The sequence below is a fragment of the Lucilia sericata genome, unplaced genomic scaffold (genome assembly GCF_015586225.1).
Source record: "Lucilia sericata isolate MDLA Ls3-8-SP2 unplaced genomic scaffold, ASM1558622v1 Contig000609F_arrow, whole genome shotgun sequence".
Taxonomy (NCBI): Eukaryota; Metazoa; Arthropoda; class Insecta; order Diptera; family Calliphoridae; genus Lucilia; species Lucilia sericata.
Window position 1 is genome coordinate 145,357 of NW_023994616.1, and position 20,689 is coordinate 166,045.

The following is a 20,689-nucleotide window of genomic DNA, read 5'->3' on the forward strand; positions in this document are numbered from 1 at the left end:
CAATGTTTTATATGCCTATCCGCAAAAAATTTCGTAGAGTGATTTATGTAAAGACAAAACATATTTATGTCGAATTTTCTCAAATTAACTTTATTTGACAATGAAATATGTGTGTTTAAGTGACTCTCAGAAATGGACCTTATATGGAAGCTATGACCAATAATGGACCGATCCGAGAAAAAAGTGGTAGAATGATTCATATGTACACAAAACTTATTCAAGTCGAATTTTACCCCTATAGCTTTAGAATTCAATGAAATATATGCGTATAAGTGATTTTCGGAAGTGGACCTTATAAGGGAACTATGACCAATTATGGGCCTATTCGGGAAAAATTTCGCAGAGTAATTCATATTTGGACAAAACATGTTTGTGTCGAATTTTATCAAGATAGCTTTATTTGATAATGAAATATGTGCTTTTAAGTGATTTTCGTAAGGGGACCTTATATGGGAGTTATGAGCAATAATGGACCGACCCGTAAAAAATTTATAAAATGATTTGTACGTACACAAAACATATTCAAGTCGAATATTATCCCAATAGCTTTAGAATTCAATGAAATATATGCGTTTAAGTGATTTTCGGAAGAGGGCCTTATATGGGAGCTATGACCAATTAGGGACCGATCCGTAAAAAAAGTAGTGAAATGATTTGAATGCACACAAAACATATTTCTTTCGAATTTTATCCCGATAGCTTTAGAATTCAATGAAATATATGCGTTTAAGTGATTTTCGGAAATGGACCTTATATGGGAGCTATGACCAATTATGGGCCTATCCGGAAAAAAATTCGTAGAATGATTAATGTTTAGGTAAAACATATTTGTGTCGAATTTTATCAATATAGCTTTACTTGCCATTGAAATATGTGCTTTTAAGTGATTTTCGGAAGTGGGCCTTATATGGGATCTATGACCAATTATGGACCGATCCGTAAAAAATTTTTTAGAATGATTTGTATGTATACAAAACAGATTTGTGTCGAATTTTATCCCGATAGCTTTATAATTCAATGAAATATATGCGTTTAAGTGATTTTCGGAAGTGGACCTTATATGGGAGCTATGACCAATTATGGACCTATCCGGAAAAAAATTCGTAGAGTGATTTATATTTCGACTAAACATATTTGTGTCGAATTTCATCAAAATAGCTTCAGTTGACAATGAAATATGAGCTTTTAAATGATTTTCGGAAGTGGGCCTTATATGGGAGCTATGACCAATAATGGACCGATCCGTAAAAAATTTAGTAGAATGATTTGTATGTACACAAAACATATCCAACTCGAATTTTATCACAATAGCTTTATTCATCAATGAAGTATGTGCGTTTAGGTGATTTTCGGAAGTGGACCTTATATGGGAGCTATGACCAATTGTGGACCGACTGAGATCTACGTTGACAGTATGATTTCTGTTCATATTATATTTATATGTACAAAATTTCGTGTTGATACCGATATATTTGAGGGAGTTATAAACGATAAACTAATTTCCGGGAATATATAACTTTGTATGGGGGCTATGGGAAATATTCGATCGATTGTAAAGATTTTGAACATAATTGATCACTGCCCTGAAAAAATAATGTATGACAAAATTCATCTAAATGTCTTTGGTGGTTTCTGAGAAAACTTCAAAAGAATTATGAAAAAAACGTAATTTTTTTCGAGGTAGTCTGAAACTTTTACTCATAACTTTTTACGATGTGAACCGATTTTTCTCATTTTCAATACCAAACTGCTTAGGATAATAATAAATATTTTGGGTGAATTTGGTTTATTTCCTTTGCTTAGTTTTAACGTGAGCGTGTTTTACACAGACAGACAGACAGACGGACATAGCTAAATCGACTCAGAATTTGATAAGGACCCACAATATATATACTTTGTTGGGTCTTAGATGAATATTTCTTGGTGTTACACACGGAACGACAAACTTATATATACCCTCTATCACCACTTATGGTGGTGGAGGGTATAAAAACGTTTATCTGAAGGTATCAATTGGTGGTTCCTTTTGATCATCACAATTTTAGTAAATAGCAAAGATCATCTTAGTATGCATTATTATACCCTACACCACTATAGTGGGGAGGGTATTATGCGTTTGTGCTGATGTTTGTAACACCCAAAAATATTGGTCCTATACCCACCTTAAAGTATACCAATCGGCTCAGAATCGCTTCCTGAGTCGATTGAGCTATGTCCGTCTGTCCGTCCGTCCGTCCGTCCGTCTGTCTGTCTGTCTGTCTGTGTGTCCATGTAAACCTTGTGCGCACTCTACAGGTCGCAATTTTTGAGATAATTTGATGAAATTTGGAACATACACTTCTCTTGGTCCAAGGACAAACGCTATTGAAAATGGTTGAAATCGGTCCATTATTTCACCTAGCCCCCATACAACCAGACCCCCCGAATAGGGCTTTTGACCTCATAATTATGTTAAATGATCTACTATCTCTACAAAAATTGGAAAAATTTAGTTTTATATATATCTTAATAATGCTAGTGATTTTCGTAAAGATCGGGCATTATTTGACCCTAGCCCCCATACAAAGTCCCCCTCAGAAAATGACTTGAATGTCCCCAATTCACTTATAAACATTAGTATCACGATGAAATTTGGCACAAATGAGTTTTATATAAATATAATTCCCAACAATAAATTTTATAGGGATCGGACGAAGTTTTACCCTAGCCCCCATATAAGCGGACCTTCCGATTTGGGCCTTTTAGCTCATAACTTTGTCAAATATACTACTATCTCTCCAAAAATCGGCACAACTAAGTTTGATATAATTATAAATAACACTGTCGATTTTTATAATGATCGGGCATTATTTGACCCTATCCCCCATACAAAATCCCCTTCAGAAAATGACTTGAATGTCCACAATTCACTTAAACACTAATATCACGATGAAATTTGCCACAAATAGATTTTATATAAACATAAATGTCGACATTAAATTTTATAAGGATCGGACCAATTTTTACCCTAGCCCCCATACAACCGGACCTACCGATTTGGGCCTTTTAGCTCATAACGACGATATATATGCTACTATCTTCCTAAAAATTGGCACAACTAAGTTTGATATAATTATAAATAACACTGTCATTTTTCGCCATGATCGGAAATAAAAAGTAGCCTATTGCCAGACATACAGGAATGTGCTGTGAAAATTTAAAGAAAATCGGTTTAGCCGTATAGTAGTCTATAACGTTCAAACATACAAACATGTAAACACACAAACATACAAACATATGAACATACAAACAAACACATTCATTTGTATATATGTATATAGATAATTCCCAATAATACATTTTATAAGGATCGGCTCAATTTCTGCCCTAGCCCCCATACATCCGGACCTTCCGATTTCGGCCGTTTATCTTTTAACTACGTCTAATATACTACTATCTATCCAAAAGTCGGCACAATGTGATGATGTTTGTAACACTCAAAAATATTTGTCCTTATTAAGCTATGTACGTCTTTGTGACCGAGTAAACCTTGTGTGCACGCAACAGATCGCAATTTTGAATATGATTTGTTAAAATGGTTCACATACTATTCTCTGGATCTACTGATGGCTGTTGAAAATGATTGAAATCGGTCTTTTATTTCTCCTAGTCAGCATACAACCGAACATGAACAGGCATTATTTGGAACCTATATAAGATTAACAGAAATGCTTCATTATTGAAATTAATCACATTTAATATTCGCAATTGGTGTAGGGTATCATATGGTCGGCCTCGCCCGACTATAATTTCTTACTTGTATGTATATGCATACAGTGTCTCGAATTTATTATTTTTTATGAATTACTGTGTTATTTTATGATGCTACTTTAATAATAATAATAGTATTTAAAATTTTTTAATGAAATTTTATTAATTTATATTATTTTTACGAAATACAAGAAAAAAGTAATAAAACTCATTAATGGTTTCCAAGAAAATGGAAAAAACCCAAAAAGGGTCAATTTTTTCTAAGAACTTTTTTTAGAATCCTTGAACACGTGTTTTATTGCCCATTTATTAACCCATTATGCAGGTATTGGTTATATGGAATATTTAACATTATATTTTTTGGAAATTTGCATAATTATGTTGTAAATCCTTCCTGTGTAAGCTCTTAAAATGTTCAAAGAAAAAGAGTTGATTAATTCAAAACTCAGGACAGTCCTGTGAATAAAAATTAGTGTCGAAATTGTGCGCAAAGAACTAGGGAGCAATAATTTGCATGGTCAAGTACCAAGGTGGAAACCGCTCATATCGAAGTTAATCGATGTTAAGTGTCTTGACTCCGCAAATAGACTCATAAGTAAGAATATTGGATTCTGGAAGGAGGTTATCTTCGACGATTAGAACAAATATAATATTTTTGGCTCAGATGGTCGTCAAATGATATGGCGAAAGCTTGGAGATGCCTTGGAATTATCTAACTTAAAACCAACTGTAAAAGACCCAAGTTGCTCTGCCATATTTTGGGGTTCTGTGTAGACTAGAAGGTCCACTTGTCAATTTTAGAGCAGAATTTGCATGCTAGTACCACCAAAATGGGGCTACAACCCATTCAATTTATTTTTCAACAGAAAAACGATCCAAAATACACGACCTTGTACGTGAAAATGTTGATCATTTACAACACTAAGTATCTTCTTTCACCAAATTTTCAATGGAGTTAATGTCTGGACTTAAACTCCATTGAAAATGTGTATATATTTACAAGAACAACTTTTAAATCACTAATTCAATACATTAAATTCGAATACTTATGAGAGACACTGTAAATATCAAATCGAATTTTTGGTCTGTCATTAAAGCCGCCCTTGTTGATGCGATGTATCCTAATGTATGTATTAAAGTCCTGCACAAGACAATAATAATGCGACAATTTGCTAAAAAAAATTCGTGTGCTTATGATGATACACACGATATTTTTTTAACAAATTGTCGCATTATTGTTAACTTGTGCAGCCCAAATATGTGGCATTTCATTCAGATTAAATTAAAAATTGGCGAAATTGCAATAATTTGCATGGAATCTCACATATGTAACAAATTGTATATCTGGAAAACCATTGTAGTTAGAATCTTTAAAATCGTTAAGTGGGTTTCTTATTTATATTGCTTTTAGGGTAGCAAAGTACACTGGATATAGCTAGTAAATAAATAAAATATCTTTGTTTTTACGTTATTGATCATTTCCTTAATGCAAAATTTTTTAGAAACTGATTTTCTGCAAGATGTTATATATGGTGGATAGGGTCAAATATAGGCCGATCCTCGTAAAACTTGGAAAAGAATTTGTTTTTAATTTTCAAGAATTTGTTATCCATCCCTGCATAATTTCTCACACAACTTTTGTGCTTGCTCTGTTTTGTTGTTATAAACAATATATTTGCTTCCAAAATCCCACTTTCTGATCTCTCGGATTCCGTTTTTATTTAAAATCGTTGAAGATTTAAAAACTAAACGTAGTTGAAAACTTAGCCGGCTTACATTCGATTTTAAGCCGCCGCTGACATATTTAGTGTCAGTCGCCGTCGCCGTTAATATTTGTCGGCTCAGGGCTCTGATGGCTACAGATAATTGCAAAAATAAAAGGTGAAATTATAATTTTCTTTTAAAAAGGGTATTTATGTTAATATTAAAAGTAGTTTGGTAAGTAATAAAAAATTTATTTTTTAGATTGTTAAATTGATTTGTTTTTTTGAAAAATTTTTGCAAAAATAGGTAATTACTTTTTTGTTATCTTTATGATTTCAAAAAAACGCTAAATTGACATCATTTATTATTGTTGTGTTGAAATATCAACAAACTCGGTGCAAATGTTTATCATGGATTCTTTGGATAAAATAAAGAATTTATTGGATTCTTGTTTACTGCCGCAGCTAAAACATGATCTGGACAGCATTCCCATTGAACGAGAACATTTTACTACTTATCACGATTGTTTAGAACTACAATTGCCTCTTTTATATGATTGGATCCAGCAACAGCCAAATAATTTTGTATGGACCGATGAAGAATCATGTGAAGGAGCTAAACTGGAGGTATATTCAAAGTTATGTAGGATAAAAATAAAAAATCAAAGTACTAAACTATTTATATTAACACTTTGAAGCTAAAGAGTAAAAACCAGTGTTTTAAAGAGGTCTTGTAAAGTAACAAGGAACACATATGTACCAAAACGTATGCATATTATAAATATTTAAATTTACAAACTTACATACATGCATATCGTCACCTGAAACGGCCCTAACTAACCAAAAACGATTTTATTGCAGATTCTTATGTATTTCATCAAAACAAATGTCCACAAAATAAATTAGACTCCTCCGACCAAAATTAGCTATTTTATTGTCAAAAAACAAAAGGCCCTATCTACAAAAACATTTAAATATTAAAGGTAAAAGGTCCATTTTATCCATTTTTATGTACGCCAATGTCGACTGTTGTAACAAATAATACGTTTCACCATTAAACAATTTGTTTATTTTATAAAAATAAATCGCGCTGATAGAAACAAACTTTTCAATTTAAATAGTTTTTTGCTTCTCCTGTAAAATTTTAAAAATGTTAGATAGGGCCGTTTGCGTTTTAGGTGACGATATGTAGGTATATAAAAGTTAACTCTAAACGTTATTTCTATCGCATTTGTCAAATGTCCAATGATTTTTGGGTAGATACATATGTAAACAGATACCTGTTATATTTTATCACTTTAGACAAAATCAAGGCCTAATCCAGGACGATTTGATAATTATTTTTTAAATTATGTTTTCCAATTAAATTATTATTTATAGTATGTACCTATTTTTTTCCTTTAGATAGAAACTAAACTCATTGTGCTCCTTTGTGAAATCAGTTCTTCCAATACAATTTATCAATTAAATCGCAAAGAATTGATTAGTAATGCAGAAAGAGTTTTACAAAACACTCCTAAACTAACTAAAGAATTAGATGAATCGTTATTCAAATACTACGAGGACAAATTACATAATGATAAATGGAAGAGGCAATTGGGAGCTGTAAATGGCTTTGTAAAATATTTAGAGGTATGTAATTTTTTTAAAACTATGTAAGACAGAGTCATATTTATACCATTTTTATGTTTCAAGTTTCGTTTTTGTAATGCTCTTGATCATGATCGTAAGATGAGCCAAAAATTCCTTATGTTTTGTTTATCTGTCGCTTTAAATTTGAGAACTTGTTACGAAACCCATTATAAAACCTTAAGTACAACAATATTTTTGATTATGCTGCAACAAGGGGTAAATATTTTAATTTATTTCGTTTTAAAATATTATTGTAAATAAGTGTTTTTTACTTAAAGGCTAATGACGACATTATTTCCATGAATATACACAGTGTTATTTATGATGCTGTCTTCAAAGATATTCACATTATGGATTCAATTCTATTTATTAATAAACAATGGAATTGTTTAATAAAATGTTTAGATTTTTATACAAATTTCGATAGTTTTACGGTAAGTAAAAAAAAGAAAAGAATAAAATATATATTTTATATATTTTTTTACATATGTGTATGTATATAGTGGAACTACTTAGATGATATGATGGAAGTTTTACTACGTAATATATCTTTGGCTCCGGACAATGCAGCCTCTATGTGTCTTTTAAAGTTTGTAAACAAATTAATTGTTTATTTCACCTTGAATCACAAAGAATTTGAGGATTTTTTCATAAAAGATTTAACACAGATGGAAAATGTAAACGAGTATCGTTTATTGGCGAACGCAAATACTAGCTACACTTGCTATAGATGGGCTAAAAGTATATTACAAATGTTTGTTATAGAATCATATAAATTAATGCAAACAGCAGAAAACACCCTGCAACTATTACAGGTATATTTCTATATATAAAAATAAAAAAACGATAAAACTTATATTTCAAATTAATTATAGGAAATTCACAAGATCTATATACTGTCTATATTACCCATAAAATTATCGGTAATAGAAACACATTTAATTATATTTCTTAACAAATTTATAGCCGTACTAATGGAAACTATAAAAGTGCACCAAGCTAAGCAAGACATAATAATGCCGGTAAGAAATGCTTATGGGCACTGGCACACGTTCAATATATATTGATCAATTTGGATCACGACCCATTTTAATGGATTGATGAATACCTCGGGTATGCTACACGTTCAATATTTTTTACGTCAGTATTTGCAATATTTTATGGTATACGGGTCAGCAGATGATTAAACGAATGCCTCGAAAATCCGGAATTAACACAAATGGTTGTATCATGAGAAAAAAGTAATTTTCTGTTATATTTTTTAACAACTTTTAAAACAATATTTCATTGTTATTTGTTTTATTTTATTTATTTTTACAAATTTTACAAAAGTATAGTGATTGATATCACAAAACATGCTACACCTTCAATATTTATCACGAGATCCATTATAAATATTGATAATAATTTTGGATTTCACAAAATTGGGGTTTTCTGTGATATGGAATATGATCCATCAATATTACATGCTACACGTTCAATACATATCACAATACAGCAAATATCACGATATATATTGAACGTGTGACACTGCCCTATAAATTCAACTAACAAATTTTAAATATTACTTGAAATATCACTTAGGTCATTACTTCTGTATTGGAAACTTTCAACTATCATTTAAAAAATTCCGACATAACTGAAAAACTTCGAAGAATTCAACAAAATCTCGCAGGATTATTAAAAACAGAAGCTTTTACAAAATACATAACAGTATAAAGTTGTTAAAATTTTAATAAATCAACGAAAATATACATATACATATTTACATTTAAAAATTATTTATCATATTGTTCAGATATACATTCAGTGAGTACATTTTGTAATTCACTTCTAATATATTGCACATGTTCTTGTATAGTGGTTTCTTCTTGTAAATATTCCGTAGTATTTTTTGCAGCTATATTACGGGCTGTAACTTGTAACGGTTCTTCATCTTCATAGCAAGTATATAAGTTTTTAAATTTTCCATTTTCGTCCATTTCTAGCTTTTGTTTACAGTCTAAATCTAAATATTTCAGTTTAAAATTCTTTATTTTAATTTTTCTATTATTTTTATTTATTTACCTTTATCATCATTAGCACTTGATTTATTTAAGGCACTCAAATTTTCAGCTACCGATTGTACTATATTCAAATTAAATGATTTTTTTTCTTCTTCAATTTCCGCCTTTAAAAGTAACATTTCTTCTTGTAATTTTTTGCGTCTTTCTTCTAATTCCAACAGTTTAGTTTGTTCATTTTCTAAAGTTTTACATAGTTCTTGGAATGTATTGTTGGCTTTTTCTACCAAGGACTGTTGTTTATCATGCAATCCATTTGAAATTGGTCCTATTGGAGAGGCTATTGTTTGTTGCAGTTCAAAATTTACCAAATCTATTTCATCATTCCCACATAATTTAGTGTCATTTGTGTCATTTTGTAGTAGTTCTTTCGACATAATTTTAGATTATCTTATTTTTGTATATTTTTTGGTTAAAATTGCATAAAAATATATAAAATGATTCGCACGTATGTATATTTTTAATTAAAATCGAAGAGATTTTGTTGACAAATAGTTCTCAGAATTTTCGATTATAACTTGACAACCGTAAGTAGATCCAAGCCATAATGTAATAAGCATGATAAAAATAAAGAAGGTAGTGCCAATATTAAATAAAAGAATCAGTTATTAAAGATATCTATCTATCCAGCTATATTATCTATACATTAATAAATAAACAAAATTTTGCACTTTTGATAATTTTTAACAGTAGTATAATTTTTATATTTAAATTCCATCATCAACCTTGGGAGACAATGTTTAATTTAATTATTGTTAAAAAAATATTATAGCATTCAACTAGCTTTTAAACTAAAACTTAAAACAATTAACAAAATTAAACTACGATTCATTGGTAAGCCTTTCGATTTCCAATTGTAATTTACGCGATTCCAATAACATTAAAGTTCTCTTGACATTACAATTTTCTGATAACTTCTTAAAGTAGGCAGCTTTGCTACGATAATATTCCGCTTCAGCTTTAGACAATTCATCCTGTAATTGTTTCGATTCTTTAGAACGTGGCATTAGGTTTTGTATTACATCAAGTTCTTGTTCGATATTAATTAAATCCTCATCATTGACTTCCTCGATATCATCATCATTGTCGTCATCATCAGCAGTCATATCGAGAGCAGAGGTATTTGTAGTATGATAAGTTTCAAATGGTTCTGGTCGATGGGGAGTTTGTGTGGTGGTAATAGGTGATTGTAAAGGATTTTCATTTTGTACCCCATTATGAGAGGACTAAATAGCAAGAATAAATTGAAAATTAAAAAGGTTTTATTTAATTTTTTTATTAAATAACTTACCTCAATTGTTTTATGTAGAGTTTCACGTATTGAAGTTTTGCATAATCTTTTTGCGGTATTTGTAGCCTTGTGAAATGAATTGCAATTAAATTTTAAATAAATTATTAAAATTATAATTGATTTACCAAAAAAAAAAAATAGATAAACATTTAGAATTTCTCCCCTAGGGAAAAATATTTTTAGGTTTAAATCAAAATATTTAAATCGTTCCAATATTTTAAAGGTAAAATATTAATTTAATTAAAAGCAGTATTAAAAATTAAGAGAAATGCATTTATTTTGATGAACAATTTAATATAAAACGTATTTTTTCTAGGTATAATACTGTTCTATGAAATTAATTAATTAATTATCCATTTCTAATTGCTTTATTTCTAAACGCAATTTTTTTACTTTTAAAACCATCATAGTTTTCTCAATTTTTAAATTATTCATTTCGCTACGAAAATATTTGGATTTTTCCTTGAAAAATTGTATTTTAGCTTTTAATTTATCATCACTTCGTTGCTTTTTTGTTGTAGATTTACGTGATGGTATAAAATCTTGTAAATTCTAAAACAAAACAGAAAATTATGTTTGTTTTTTTACGTTTCTTTTATGTTTCATAATTCGACTTAAATTGTGTTATTTTCTTAACTATTTTTTATTGTTGTCATAATTTAAAAACTAAAAATATTTACATATGTATGTACTTACCTCTACGGCATCATCATAGGTTGTATTATCATTTGCATTATCATTAATAGTTGCATCTTCAAATTCCATATTACTTTGTTCCGTTTTAACATTTGTATTTATGTTTTCATTTTGCTGCACCACTGCATCAGTTTTGAGTGTTATGCGTTTCTGTAAATATGTAGAAGATTTAGATTGATATCATTAAAGTTGAGTGAAAAGTTTTGTTCGTTATGACTAGAGTTTCTTATTACAACTTAGATATTTTTCAGTCCGTAGAATTGACGAGTAATTAATCAACAAAAAAATTATTCATTCCAAAAACCTAAAGGTTTTGAATAAACTTTTGCATTTAAATTTTATAAGCATTTGGGTTTCTTTTACGAATTTTTTTATATAACTACCATGGTATAAATATTTTTTATACCATGATAACTACATTATATGTAGTTATATTTTCAAGTCCCAGCCTAATGTAAATATTTATAAACGATAAAAGTTGTCCCATCTCTTTCACCATTATGTTATTTGTTGTTTTATTCAGGTATTATTACATGCATGTGTATAGATTGGTGTTTACGTGTGTGCATACACATGTTATTTGTATTTATTACATTTTTCTGTTTATTCACTGTTTACCTTTATTTCTAAATTTGGAAAATGTACAGGATCCCCACCATTAGCTCGAGCAGCTAAACAAGAATTTCTAAAGGAATGTTAAAGCATTTATTTATTTTCTATAAAATCTTCAAAAAATTATATGTAATAATAATTTTTACCTATGCTTTTGTAAACGTATAGCCGCCGTATTTTGTAATACACGATTACACGACGTACAAATCGCTGCATGTTTGCCATTTTCCACTTTTGGTATAAAACCATACAATTCATATGCAGCGCTTGTTTTACGTCCGGACATTTTCATTTTATATGAATTTTTGTTTCGATTTATGTAAGTAATAAAAAATTTGTTTAGTTTTATTTTAATTTTCAGACACACAATAAAACTAATGTTAACAAGTTGACGCGTCAAGTAAAAATGGCGTATGTAGATAAAATGTCAAATACATACTAACATCTGATTAGGTAGGTGCGTAAATGTAATGTTTACAAAAAAAGTGATGCCACATTAATATCATTATTACAGTGGGGTAAAATAGAAATCGTTTTTTACTTACGATATGTACATTAAGATGGCACCAAAATAAAATTTGCTAATGTTCGCGCAGATAATAAATATTTATTTTGTGAGCTAGATCAAAGGATAAAAAAATATTTTGTGAGATATTCATGATTTTTTCCATATTTCTTCATATGAAACCAAAATTACATAAATACATATATTAATTTTGATATCATATGAAAAACCTTCGAAAAGCGATTTCAAAGCCATGTCAAGCATTTATCAAGCATTTATGTATATGCGATTACAAAAATATTATTGTAAATAATCGAAATTACATATTAAATAGATAACATAAGATCGGATAGGAAATACGTTTTGACAGATTTAAAAAAATACTTACTACATAGTTGGAATGTTGAAACATTCCATTTTTCAAAATTTGTAAACGCCGCACAAAGACCTTTCACATAATATCATTCCTTTTATTTTCAGTGGGAACCTCATTTTATGATAAAAAAAAAAAATTATTACCAGTGCAGGGCATTTATGCAGGACATTTAAGATATTTTATAAAAATTTAAAAATGTAACTGCTTTTTTATATTTAACCTGTAAGTTATGACAGTTACTTACAAATCAAATACAGTTACTCAATCTTTCCGATTACTTTTAATCGACTACAATTACTCGATTCTTTGCATTTGTTTGTACAGCACTAATACACTTTACTCATTTGTTTCTTTTAACACGAATACGAAAAATTTTATTCGAGTTATTGCTAAAAAAACAATATAATATTTACCCTTTGAAATTAAGCGAATAAGATAATTATTCGAAAATTATTTGTTGACATTGACTATCAGAAAACTGTTGTTTAAATAAACCGCCAACACATAATGAGCGATAATGATGAGTCGAATAAAGATGTGCCTCTACGTAAGCGAGCCAGTCTGGTTTGGCAATATTTTGAGAAATTAAGCAGTGTCCGTGTCAAGTGTCGTATTTGCCAGCACGAGCAGCGATATATGGGCAACACAGCCAATGCTTTGAGACATTTAAAAGCTAAACATGATATAGATGCCAGAGCGGTAGGTTTAGCCGATCCAGAAAATGTTAAACGCATGAAAGCATTATCCACTTCCGGCATACCATTTGAGCAGAGAATTGCGGCTATAAATATTAAAAGTGAAAATCGTTTTGATGAAGATGATGAGGATCAACGTACGGAAGGCAGTAGACAGAAGGAGGGAGAAGACGAAAGTGAGGATGTAGGTCATTCAAAATATAGTCGTAATCGTCAAAGGATATCGGTATATGATAATGAAGCTGACATAGATCCCTATGGAAATAATGAAGAGGTTTTTATTGCCTTTTCCTACACTATTAGTGTTCTGACTAATGTAATAAACCCTAATTTATAAAACACTGTTTTCTTTTTGTTTCAGCCTTTCATCGATTTTAATGACAGTAACAATCATTATACTAGCAAAGATGAACTAGGGGAACCATTCGAAAATAATCGGAATTCCAAGAACAATTTAAACCGTAAACGCTCTACTCTGGAAGATGAACGTATTATTGCGGAAACGGAATATTTTCGGGAAAAGGCGGCATATTTTCGCATTCAAAAACATTTAACGGCTTTACAAGCCAAAAAGGTTAAATTTGAATTGGAGCAATTGTATGCTAAATAATCGGCTGCAATAAGTATGTCATAGGTACATACATACTAACTTTAAGTGACTTAATATTAGCAAATAGTTTAAATTAAAATGCAATAATAAAATTAGTAATAAAATCAATTTAATACGCAAATTATTAACGAAAAAGGAGCTATTGAAGTAAATTGCATACCCAATTTTATCATACCCTTCACATTCGTGAGAAGACTATAGGTATTTATATAAGTTTGTTATTCTGTTTGTAATTTCGGCAATATAATTTTGACCCTATAAATTATATATATTGCGAGTTCTTAGAGATAACCAGTCGATGTAGCCGTGTCCGTTTGTCTGTCAGGTTCATGTCTTCATATAGCTCTCATATAAATTTACATACTGCCAGAAAATTAATTTATTGTTAATAACTCCCTCCAGAACATCGGTATTACCACAAAATTGCTCATATCAATCTTATATTAATGGAAATTGTACTACCAACCAAAACCTGGATCGGTCCATAATCGACCATAGGTCTCATTAAATTCCATTAACAAATAGCCATATCGGCACAAACTCTAATCTTACTCGTCATTACTGTAATTATAGATTTTTACCAAGCTTACAACCAACTTGCCTTTAAAATTGCTTTTATAAACATACCCCCCACATGATGAAGGTTTTACTAACCAAAAAGCAAACTAGATCTGGGCAGTAATTTGATTTAAGATAAATTTTTATTGTTTAAATTAATTTGTTCTATTTCCAATTTAACCTTTTTAGCCTGTAGAGCCGTAAAATGTTTCTGCATGCGAAAATAGGCGGCCTTTTCGCGAAAATATTCCGTTTCGGCTACAATACGATCCTCTTCCAATTTAATTCGTTTAGCAGTTTTACGATCATCTAGCTTAACATTTAAGGATTCTTCTAAACAGTCTTCCTGCAGTTCAGGCATGCTTTCGTAAAACATATCATTTTCGAAATTCTGAAATTTCAACCAATAAATTATTTTAGTTTGAATTATATGTACATTTAATAGTATGTACACACCTCTTGTTTAGTGTTATTTTCATGGTCATTATAAGGATCTAGTGTATCGGATGTATCACTACTCACTGATTTCTTGCGTATTTTTGGCAGTACGGTAGGTTTACGATCAATATTCATTTCACTTGCTAAGGGCAAAGACATGTTACTCAATTCATTGATACGCTGCATATTACGCGGATCCTGTTGTCCTTTTAAAGTTACATCCAAATCATGTCGAGCTTTCAAATGTCTCAATATATTACCAGTTGTTCCCTGATAGTTCTGTTCATGATTGCAAATACGACAACGCACCCTTTTGAGTCCCACTTTCTCAAAGAAATTCCACACCAAACTACGTTTCCTTTTCTGCTGCTCCTCGTAATTTGTTGAATTTTTCAAAGTGCTACTGCTGAGTAAATTTGTATTGTTGTCGTAGGTTGCGTGGTTCAGATTTGTATTGTCGAAATCTGAGCTATCCATGTTCATATTGTCCAAGCAATTATCATTCATCTTTTCCTCTGGCTAATAACGGTCTTGCTACAATTTGAAATTGAGGTTACAAAACGGAAATTATTGTTGCTGAAATGTTATAAACAAAAAATTATTCGTATAATATTTTTAGGGTAAAAGGTAAAAAATTACTTTGCAGAAATCCGGTTTGTATTTTAATAGTGATGCATAATGTTGAGAGTAATCCAAGTAATGAGTATTTTAGAATAAAAAATAACAAGTAACCAGAATGGAATGTTATTATTGCTGTGTTAAATTTATTGTTTATAACAGTTCATGAAATGTATTATTTATTAAAATGGAAACACTTTTTTGCATTTTTAATTAATACTCAAGATTGTACTGTTGGTAAGCATTGCCAGTATTGTTATTTTATGTTTTGTTTTTAATGCTTTGCTCTTTCGCCGCCATTTCTATCAAAAACAAAACAAAATTTGACGATTTTAGCGTCTCTTTCTGTTTTTCTTTCGTTCAAGGCGAACTGGTACAGGTAAATGACTGTTTACCAGCTGATTATTTTTTGTACATAAAAAGTTATGCCTTGGCTGTCAAACTCCATGTATAAAAAAGTTTTTACAAAACCAATGCTGTCAAAATTTAAATGAAAAAGAATAAATTCATCGCTTACTTCACCCTATAAAAATTCGTTTTGGAACGAATAGTTTTTTGGCGTCTCTTTCTTTTTCTTCATTCGTTGATGAATATACAACTACTCGTGGTGTTGGAAGAAAATAAATTGGTATTTTTTCTTCTGGGTTGTGTGAGCTGATTACTCAATTATATGTTCCATTTGAGGAAAAACTAAATATCTAATGTTAAATACCGATTATTTGCAAAAAATCAAATCAAAACAAATCCGTTGTCCCCATAAATAACAACAAATAAATGGAAGAGTATCAAATTCAGGACAATGGAGAAACATTGATTGAAACTGATTACGAAGTTAGTGAAATATTTGAGGGCAGCGTAGATTCTAATGACATTGAAGTGGTCGATTTTGAGACCTTTCAGCAGCAACCACCGGAAGATAGTTTTACCACAACGGCAACAAATCCAAAGGATTGTTCAGCAATTAAATATCTTAACAAACGTAAATATAGTTTTGTTTGGCAATATTTTCAACCCGTCGTCGGAACAAACCAGTTTCAGTGTCTGTTGTGTCAATCCTGTGTTGGCAGCCAAACTAGCAATTTAGCCAGACATTTGGCTTCTGCACATGATATCAGCAAGCAAAGAGATGTAAGTAATAAAGTGTTCCATATGAATGGAAATATGTAGAACATAATATTATTTAGAATAGCGTCTGCTGGTCCCCAGCAGATGTTGATAATCAAGCATAGTTTGTCCAAAAAAGATTCGAAACGGATGAAATTTAAATTTTGTTCTCAAAAGAATGTTTGATATTGAGAATTGAATCTTTGGTAGGAATCTGTTGATTGATAATATCATGCATTATTCATAGATAGATAGATAGATAGATAGATAGATAGATAGATAGATAGATAGATAGATAGATAGATAGATAGATAGATAGATAGATAGATAGATAGATAGATAGATAGATAGATAGATAGATAGATAGATAGATAGATAGATAGATAGATAGATAGATAGATAGATAGATAGATAGATAGATAGATAGATAGATAGATAGATAGATAGATAGATAGATAGATAGATAGATAGATAGATAGATAGATAGATAGATAGATAGATAGATAGATAGATAGATAGATAGATAGATAGATAGATAGATAGATAGGTAGATAGATAGATAGATAGATAGATAGATAGATAGATAGATAGATAGATAGATAGATGGATAGATAGATAGATAGATAGATAGATAGATAGATAGATAGATAGATAGATAGATAGATAGATAGATAGATAGACAACTGTAAAAGCTGTAAAAATAGATAACTGTAATAAATAAATGACATTATTTTATTGCAGAAACGTTTAGATAACTTAGTACGTATACGTCCTAGCCGCAGTTTCATTTGGAAATACTGCACCAAGGAGGATTCCAAACACGCCCGGTGTCATCTATGCAACAAGATTTTATACTTTGGTGGTGGTAATACAGCAAATATCAGCAAACATTTAAGACGTTTGCATTCCGATTTAATTAAAGAGAATAAGGTAAAAGTTTAAATACTAAATTTCTACAACTTAGTGAAACCTTTTAACTTTTACAGAATCTTTCAAATTCTATAAAAATGGATGATGAAACTATGCAGGCCACAGCTTCGCTCTCTAACACAACAACCTATCATGATGACGAACAAAACAACGGTGGACGGTCTAGTGCCGATATAACATCGGCCGAACGTAAAGAACGTCGCGGAGCTAGCTATGTTTGGAACTATGTTGAAAAGCTTTCACGTCATACGATACGCTGCAGACTCTGCACCAAAGTAATGTCTTTTCATGGCACTGCCAATGTTATAACACACTTGCAGCGACGTCATAATGTACTCGGCGAACCGGGCTCACAATTGAATCAAATTATCAATGCGAAACCAGAAACTTTTACTGAATTAGAAACACATGACGATTACGAGCATACTGAGTATGAGGGTAAAAAATTTGGTCGAAAATCTCTAAGTACGGCCAGTGTAGTGTGGAAATTTTGTACCCGTATTAGTACGGATCAAGTGAGATGTTGTTTTTGCAAGAAAAATCTTTCTTACCAGGGTACTTCGAATTTACAACGTCACTTGCATCGAATGCATGGTGTTATAACACATGGACGCCTTAGCAAGGCTACCGAAGATTTTGTTGCCATCAAGGAGGATAACTTTAAGGTGCCAGCAAATGTTGATTTCATTTGGCAATTCTGTTCACAATTGGAAGAAGATCAACAACGTACAAAGTGTAATATGTGTGATGCTCTATTTGAGACAAAGGATACGGAGACAATAGTTAAACATTTGGCCATGGTGCATTCGGTGGAAACTAATAATCAAAATCTTAATGGCGACAGTAAACCAATTATAATGAGAACTAAAAAAAGGAATAGACATGTTGATTTTGTAAGTAGGAATTATGTGAATTGTGTGTTCTTTAAGCCCTTTACCGGTTTTTGTGTGGCACTACCTATCGTATGTTTTTCTCAATTTTTAATAATGAAACTTTTGAAATGTGTTTTTATAGGATACTGATGACGACGACGATTATGATAGCAAATGGGCAAAATTAGATGATGCTGAGGACCAGCAAATACATACCGAATTTGATGAGACAAATATTAAAAAGGACGATTCTTTATATGATGATATCATAGAGGAAGATCCTAATAATTATGATGAAGAACCGTTTGATCCCAGTGTAAGTATTTTATTAATCTTATTAATCATATCGTTACATGGGTACATTTTTATTATTTTTTTACTTAAGCTAATGCAGGACATGCCACAAGCAAATCCCTTGTCAGCACATTCATCACGTGCAAACTCACCTCATCAACAATCCTCTATGCAATATCAAAGTCAACAGCAGCTACCACAAACACAATTGCTGCAACCAACCAATCTACTGCCTCCTCTAGAAGCAAAAGTACTCCTTAAACTGCAGGAAGATCGTTTGCGCATGGAAACTGATTATTTCCGCGAAAAAGCAGGTTACTATCGCATGCAAAAGTATTTGACTGCTTTACAGGCGAAAAAAGCACGTATAGAATTAGAGCGTCTAAGTCGTGGCGAAGCGACCATTGTAGCAACAACAGATTTAAATGGTGCCTATGCTGTTGAAGTCATACCAGAACATCATATTGCAACTCAACAATAGAAAGAGTATTCTAGTTGATTATGTTGTTGGATCATCAATTAATAATAGCAATTAAATTTATTATTTTAATTTAATAGCTATAAATCTAAATACATAGAAAAACTTTGTAACATAATGCGGACTCACGTTAGTAATTTAGTTATATTAAATACATACATACATATTAAATATAAATTTTAGTTAAAATTTTGACTGAAATTTTTTTGAAAACACCTACCTATACCTATAATCATTATAATTTTTTTATATGTTTCGGAATTTTCTTTGGGTATGTAACTAGGTCTGTTAATAAACTAAGTTCGCTATTTAAAATCATCAAATTCGGTCCAAAAATAACCGAGATATGAGTAAAATTCCGAAACAATTCTTGAAAATACCATATTACATTTTTCTCATGCTAGACTGTTTTTTTTTCCAGAAACTAAAGGAACTATTTCAACAAATTTTATCACAAGTATTTAGAATCGATTCAAAATTTTATGTAGCTCCCATTCAAATTTACATCGGGGAAATAGATTTATTGTTAATAACTTTCTCTAGGATATTGTTATTACCACAAAATTTTGCATATAATTCTAATATCAATAGAAATTGTATTACCAACTAAAAACTGTACCGGTCCATACAAAATTTAACACAATATTTTTTCAGCGAATTGATCGGCCCATACTTAGTGGTAGCTTCCATGTAAAGTCCTCTTTACTTAATCGTAAATAATAAACTTATGCGTATACATAAGTTTATGGATAAGTCCATTATTTGTTTATTATTTATGTTTTTAAAATTTATATGCAAATGAAATTTCTATAAATATTAGAGGTGAAGAGTGTTTAATATTAGGCATAGCCAAATTTGGTACTCTAACTCAAGATATATTAATTATATAATTAATACCTATACATACATACATCGGAAAATTTTTAGGTTTTCAAATTATTACATAGAATTATATAATGTAATTAATTGAAATTATTACATTATAAACCTCATGTAATTTCACAAAATGGCTTTTTCTGTTTTTCGAAATTAGTTATATTTTGTATTTTATTTTAATATTTTAAACTCTATTTTGTTCCAGGTTTTCTGCTAGCTATATTTATCTAACAAACTTAATATGTACATCAGAAAACGCGTAATTTCATTAGATTTACAATGGTATATGGTTCATTCTATTATCAATCAAATTTTGGTAGCCTACATAGGTTTCAAAAATTTAAGTAAAATTTGATCTAGATTGAATTTTGAAAAACGAAATTTTTTTTCGTTTTCGTTTCGTAGATTTTATAGAGGATTATTGTGTATTAATTTCAACGAATTATATTAAATTCCTCTATGTTAAAAATCTGAAAATATTACGAAAAATTCGAAAATTTAGATTACTTTTATACAAAAATTTCTGATAAGCGATCGAAATCGTCTCTCAATGATCTTTCTTATGATACTAAATTTTTTATCTTTCCT

At 30.3% G+C, this 20,689-nt stretch overlaps 6 protein-coding genes across 8 annotated transcripts; 3 read left to right on the forward strand and 3 right to left on the reverse strand.

The window, feature by feature from the left end:
• Window positions 1-5,565: 5,565 nt before the first annotated feature.
• LOC119606653 lies at window positions 5,566-8,863 on the forward strand. The gene is made up of 8 exons (XM_037960207.1): window positions 5,566-5,688; window positions 5,761-6,080; window positions 6,858-7,085; window positions 7,149-7,301; window positions 7,364-7,519; window positions 7,589-7,900; window positions 7,961-8,107; window positions 8,670-8,863. The coding sequence occupies exons 2-8, from the start codon at window positions 5,856-5,858 to the stop codon at window positions 8,802-8,804; spliced, it is 1,356 nt and encodes a 451-aa protein (XP_037816135.1). The 5' UTR covers window positions 5,566-5,688; window positions 5,761-5,855; the 3' UTR covers window positions 8,805-8,863.
• On the reverse strand, window positions 8,836-9,659 carry LOC119606657. 2 transcript variants are annotated; one of them, XM_037960213.1, is made up of 2 exons: window positions 9,153-9,659; window positions 8,836-9,087 (listed from the first exon to the last, which is right to left on the reverse strand). In XM_037960213.1, exons 1-2 carry the CDS (start codon window positions 9,523-9,525, stop codon window positions 8,864-8,866), a joined length of 597 nt encoding a protein of 198 aa, XP_037816141.1. In that variant the 5' UTR covers window positions 9,526-9,659; the 3' UTR covers window positions 8,836-8,863. The 2 variants fall into 2 exon arrangements, with proteins under 2 accessions (XP_037816141.1, XP_037816140.1); XM_037960212.1 differs by having other exon boundaries at window positions 8,836-9,093.
• Window positions 9,660-9,817: 158 nt separating this feature from the next.
• On the reverse strand, window positions 9,818-12,183 carry LOC119606654. Its single transcript, XM_037960208.1, has 5 exons — window positions 11,894-12,183; window positions 11,754-11,820; window positions 11,136-11,285; window positions 10,440-10,505; window positions 9,818-10,374 (listed from the first exon to the last, which is right to left on the reverse strand). The coding sequence occupies exons 1-5, from the start codon at window positions 12,037-12,039 to the stop codon at window positions 9,970-9,972; spliced, it is 834 nt and encodes a 277-aa protein (XP_037816136.1). The 5' UTR covers window positions 12,040-12,183; the 3' UTR covers window positions 9,818-9,969.
• Window positions 12,184-12,952: 769 nt separating this feature from the next.
• LOC119606656 lies at window positions 12,953-14,041 on the forward strand. Its single transcript, XM_037960211.1, has 2 exons — window positions 12,953-13,597; window positions 13,685-14,041. Exons 1-2 carry the CDS (start codon window positions 13,136-13,138, stop codon window positions 13,931-13,933), a joined length of 711 nt encoding a protein of 236 aa, XP_037816139.1. The 5' UTR covers window positions 12,953-13,135; the 3' UTR covers window positions 13,934-14,041.
• Window positions 14,042-14,615: 574 nt separating this feature from the next.
• Window positions 14,616-15,960, reverse strand: LOC119606655. Its single transcript, XM_037960209.1, has 3 exons — window positions 15,569-15,960; window positions 14,948-15,505; window positions 14,616-14,882 (listed from the first exon to the last, which is right to left on the reverse strand). The coding sequence occupies exons 2-3, from the start codon at window positions 15,434-15,436 to the stop codon at window positions 14,622-14,624; spliced, it is 750 nt and encodes a 249-aa protein (XP_037816137.1). The 5' UTR covers window positions 15,437-15,505; window positions 15,569-15,960; the 3' UTR covers window positions 14,616-14,621.
• A 149-nt stretch (window positions 15,961-16,109) lies between these two features.
• Window positions 16,110-19,408, forward strand: LOC119606652. 2 transcript variants are annotated; one of them, XM_037960205.1, is made up of 5 exons: window positions 16,110-16,675; window positions 17,393-17,581; window positions 17,638-18,474; window positions 18,596-18,769; window positions 18,839-19,408. In XM_037960205.1, exons 1-5 carry the CDS (start codon window positions 16,322-16,324, stop codon window positions 19,226-19,228), a joined length of 1,944 nt encoding a protein of 647 aa, XP_037816133.1. In that variant the 5' UTR covers window positions 16,110-16,321; the 3' UTR covers window positions 19,229-19,408. The 2 variants fall into 2 exon arrangements, with proteins under 2 accessions (XP_037816133.1, XP_037816134.1); XM_037960206.1 differs by having other exon boundaries at window positions 18,848-19,408.
• Window positions 19,409-20,689: the final 1,281 nt, after the last annotated feature.

Excerpts from the sequence above, each read along its gene's own strand:
- LOC119606653 (XM_037960207.1), top strand. The coding sequence starts at position 5,856 with ATGTTTATCATGGATTCTTTGGATAAAATAAAGAATTTATTGGATTCT. Across the intron at positions 7,302-7,363 it reads TGATTATGCTGCAACAAGGG|GCTAATGACGACATTATTTC; the intron begins GTAAATATTTTA and ends TTTTACTTAAAG. Across the intron at positions 7,901-7,960 it reads ACACCCTGCAACTATTACAG|GAAATTCACAAGATCTATAT; the intron begins GTATATTTCTAT and ends AATTAATTATAG.
- LOC119606657 (XM_037960212.1), bottom strand. The coding sequence starts at position 9,525 with ATGTCGAAAGAACTACTACAAAATGACACAAATGACACTAAATTATGT. Across the intron at positions 9,094-9,152 it reads AAGTGCTAATGATGATAAAG|ATTTAGACTGTAAACAAAAG; the intron begins GTAAATAAATAA and ends TGAAATATTTAG.
- LOC119606654 (XM_037960208.1), bottom strand. The coding sequence starts at position 12,039 with ATGAAAATGTCCGGACGTAAAACAAGCGCTGCATATGAATTGTATGGT. Across the intron at positions 11,286-11,753 it reads TTCCAAATTTAGAAATAAAG|AAACGCATAACACTCAAAAC; the intron begins GTAAACAGTGAA and ends ACATATTTACAG. Across the intron at positions 10,506-11,135 it reads CCTATGATGATGCCGTAGAG|GCTACAAATACCGCAAAAAG; the intron begins GTAAGTACATAC and ends TCATTTCACAAG.
- LOC119606656 (XM_037960211.1), top strand. The coding sequence starts at position 13,136 with ATGAGCGATAATGATGAGTCGAATAAAGATGTGCCTCTACGTAAGCGA. Across the intron at positions 13,598-13,684 it reads CCTATGGAAATAATGAAGAG|CCTTTCATCGATTTTAATGA; the intron begins GTTTTTATTGCC and ends TTTTTGTTTCAG.
- LOC119606655 (XM_037960209.1), bottom strand. The coding sequence starts at position 15,436 with ATGAATGATAATTGCTTGGACAATATGAACATGGATAGCTCAGATTTC. Across the intron at positions 14,883-14,947 it reads AAAATAACACTAAACAAGAG|AATTTCGAAAATGATATGTT; the intron begins GTGTGTACATAC and ends TTGAAATTTCAG.
- LOC119606652 (XM_037960205.1), top strand. The coding sequence starts at position 16,322 with ATGGAAGAGTATCAAATTCAGGACAATGGAGAAACATTGATTGAAACT. Across the intron at positions 16,676-17,392 it reads ATATCAGCAAGCAAAGAGAT|AAACGTTTAGATAACTTAGT; the intron begins GTAAGTAATAAA and ends ATTTTATTGCAG. Across the intron at positions 17,582-17,637 it reads ATTTAATTAAAGAGAATAAG|AATCTTTCAAATTCTATAAA; the intron begins GTAAAAGTTTAA and ends TAACTTTTACAG.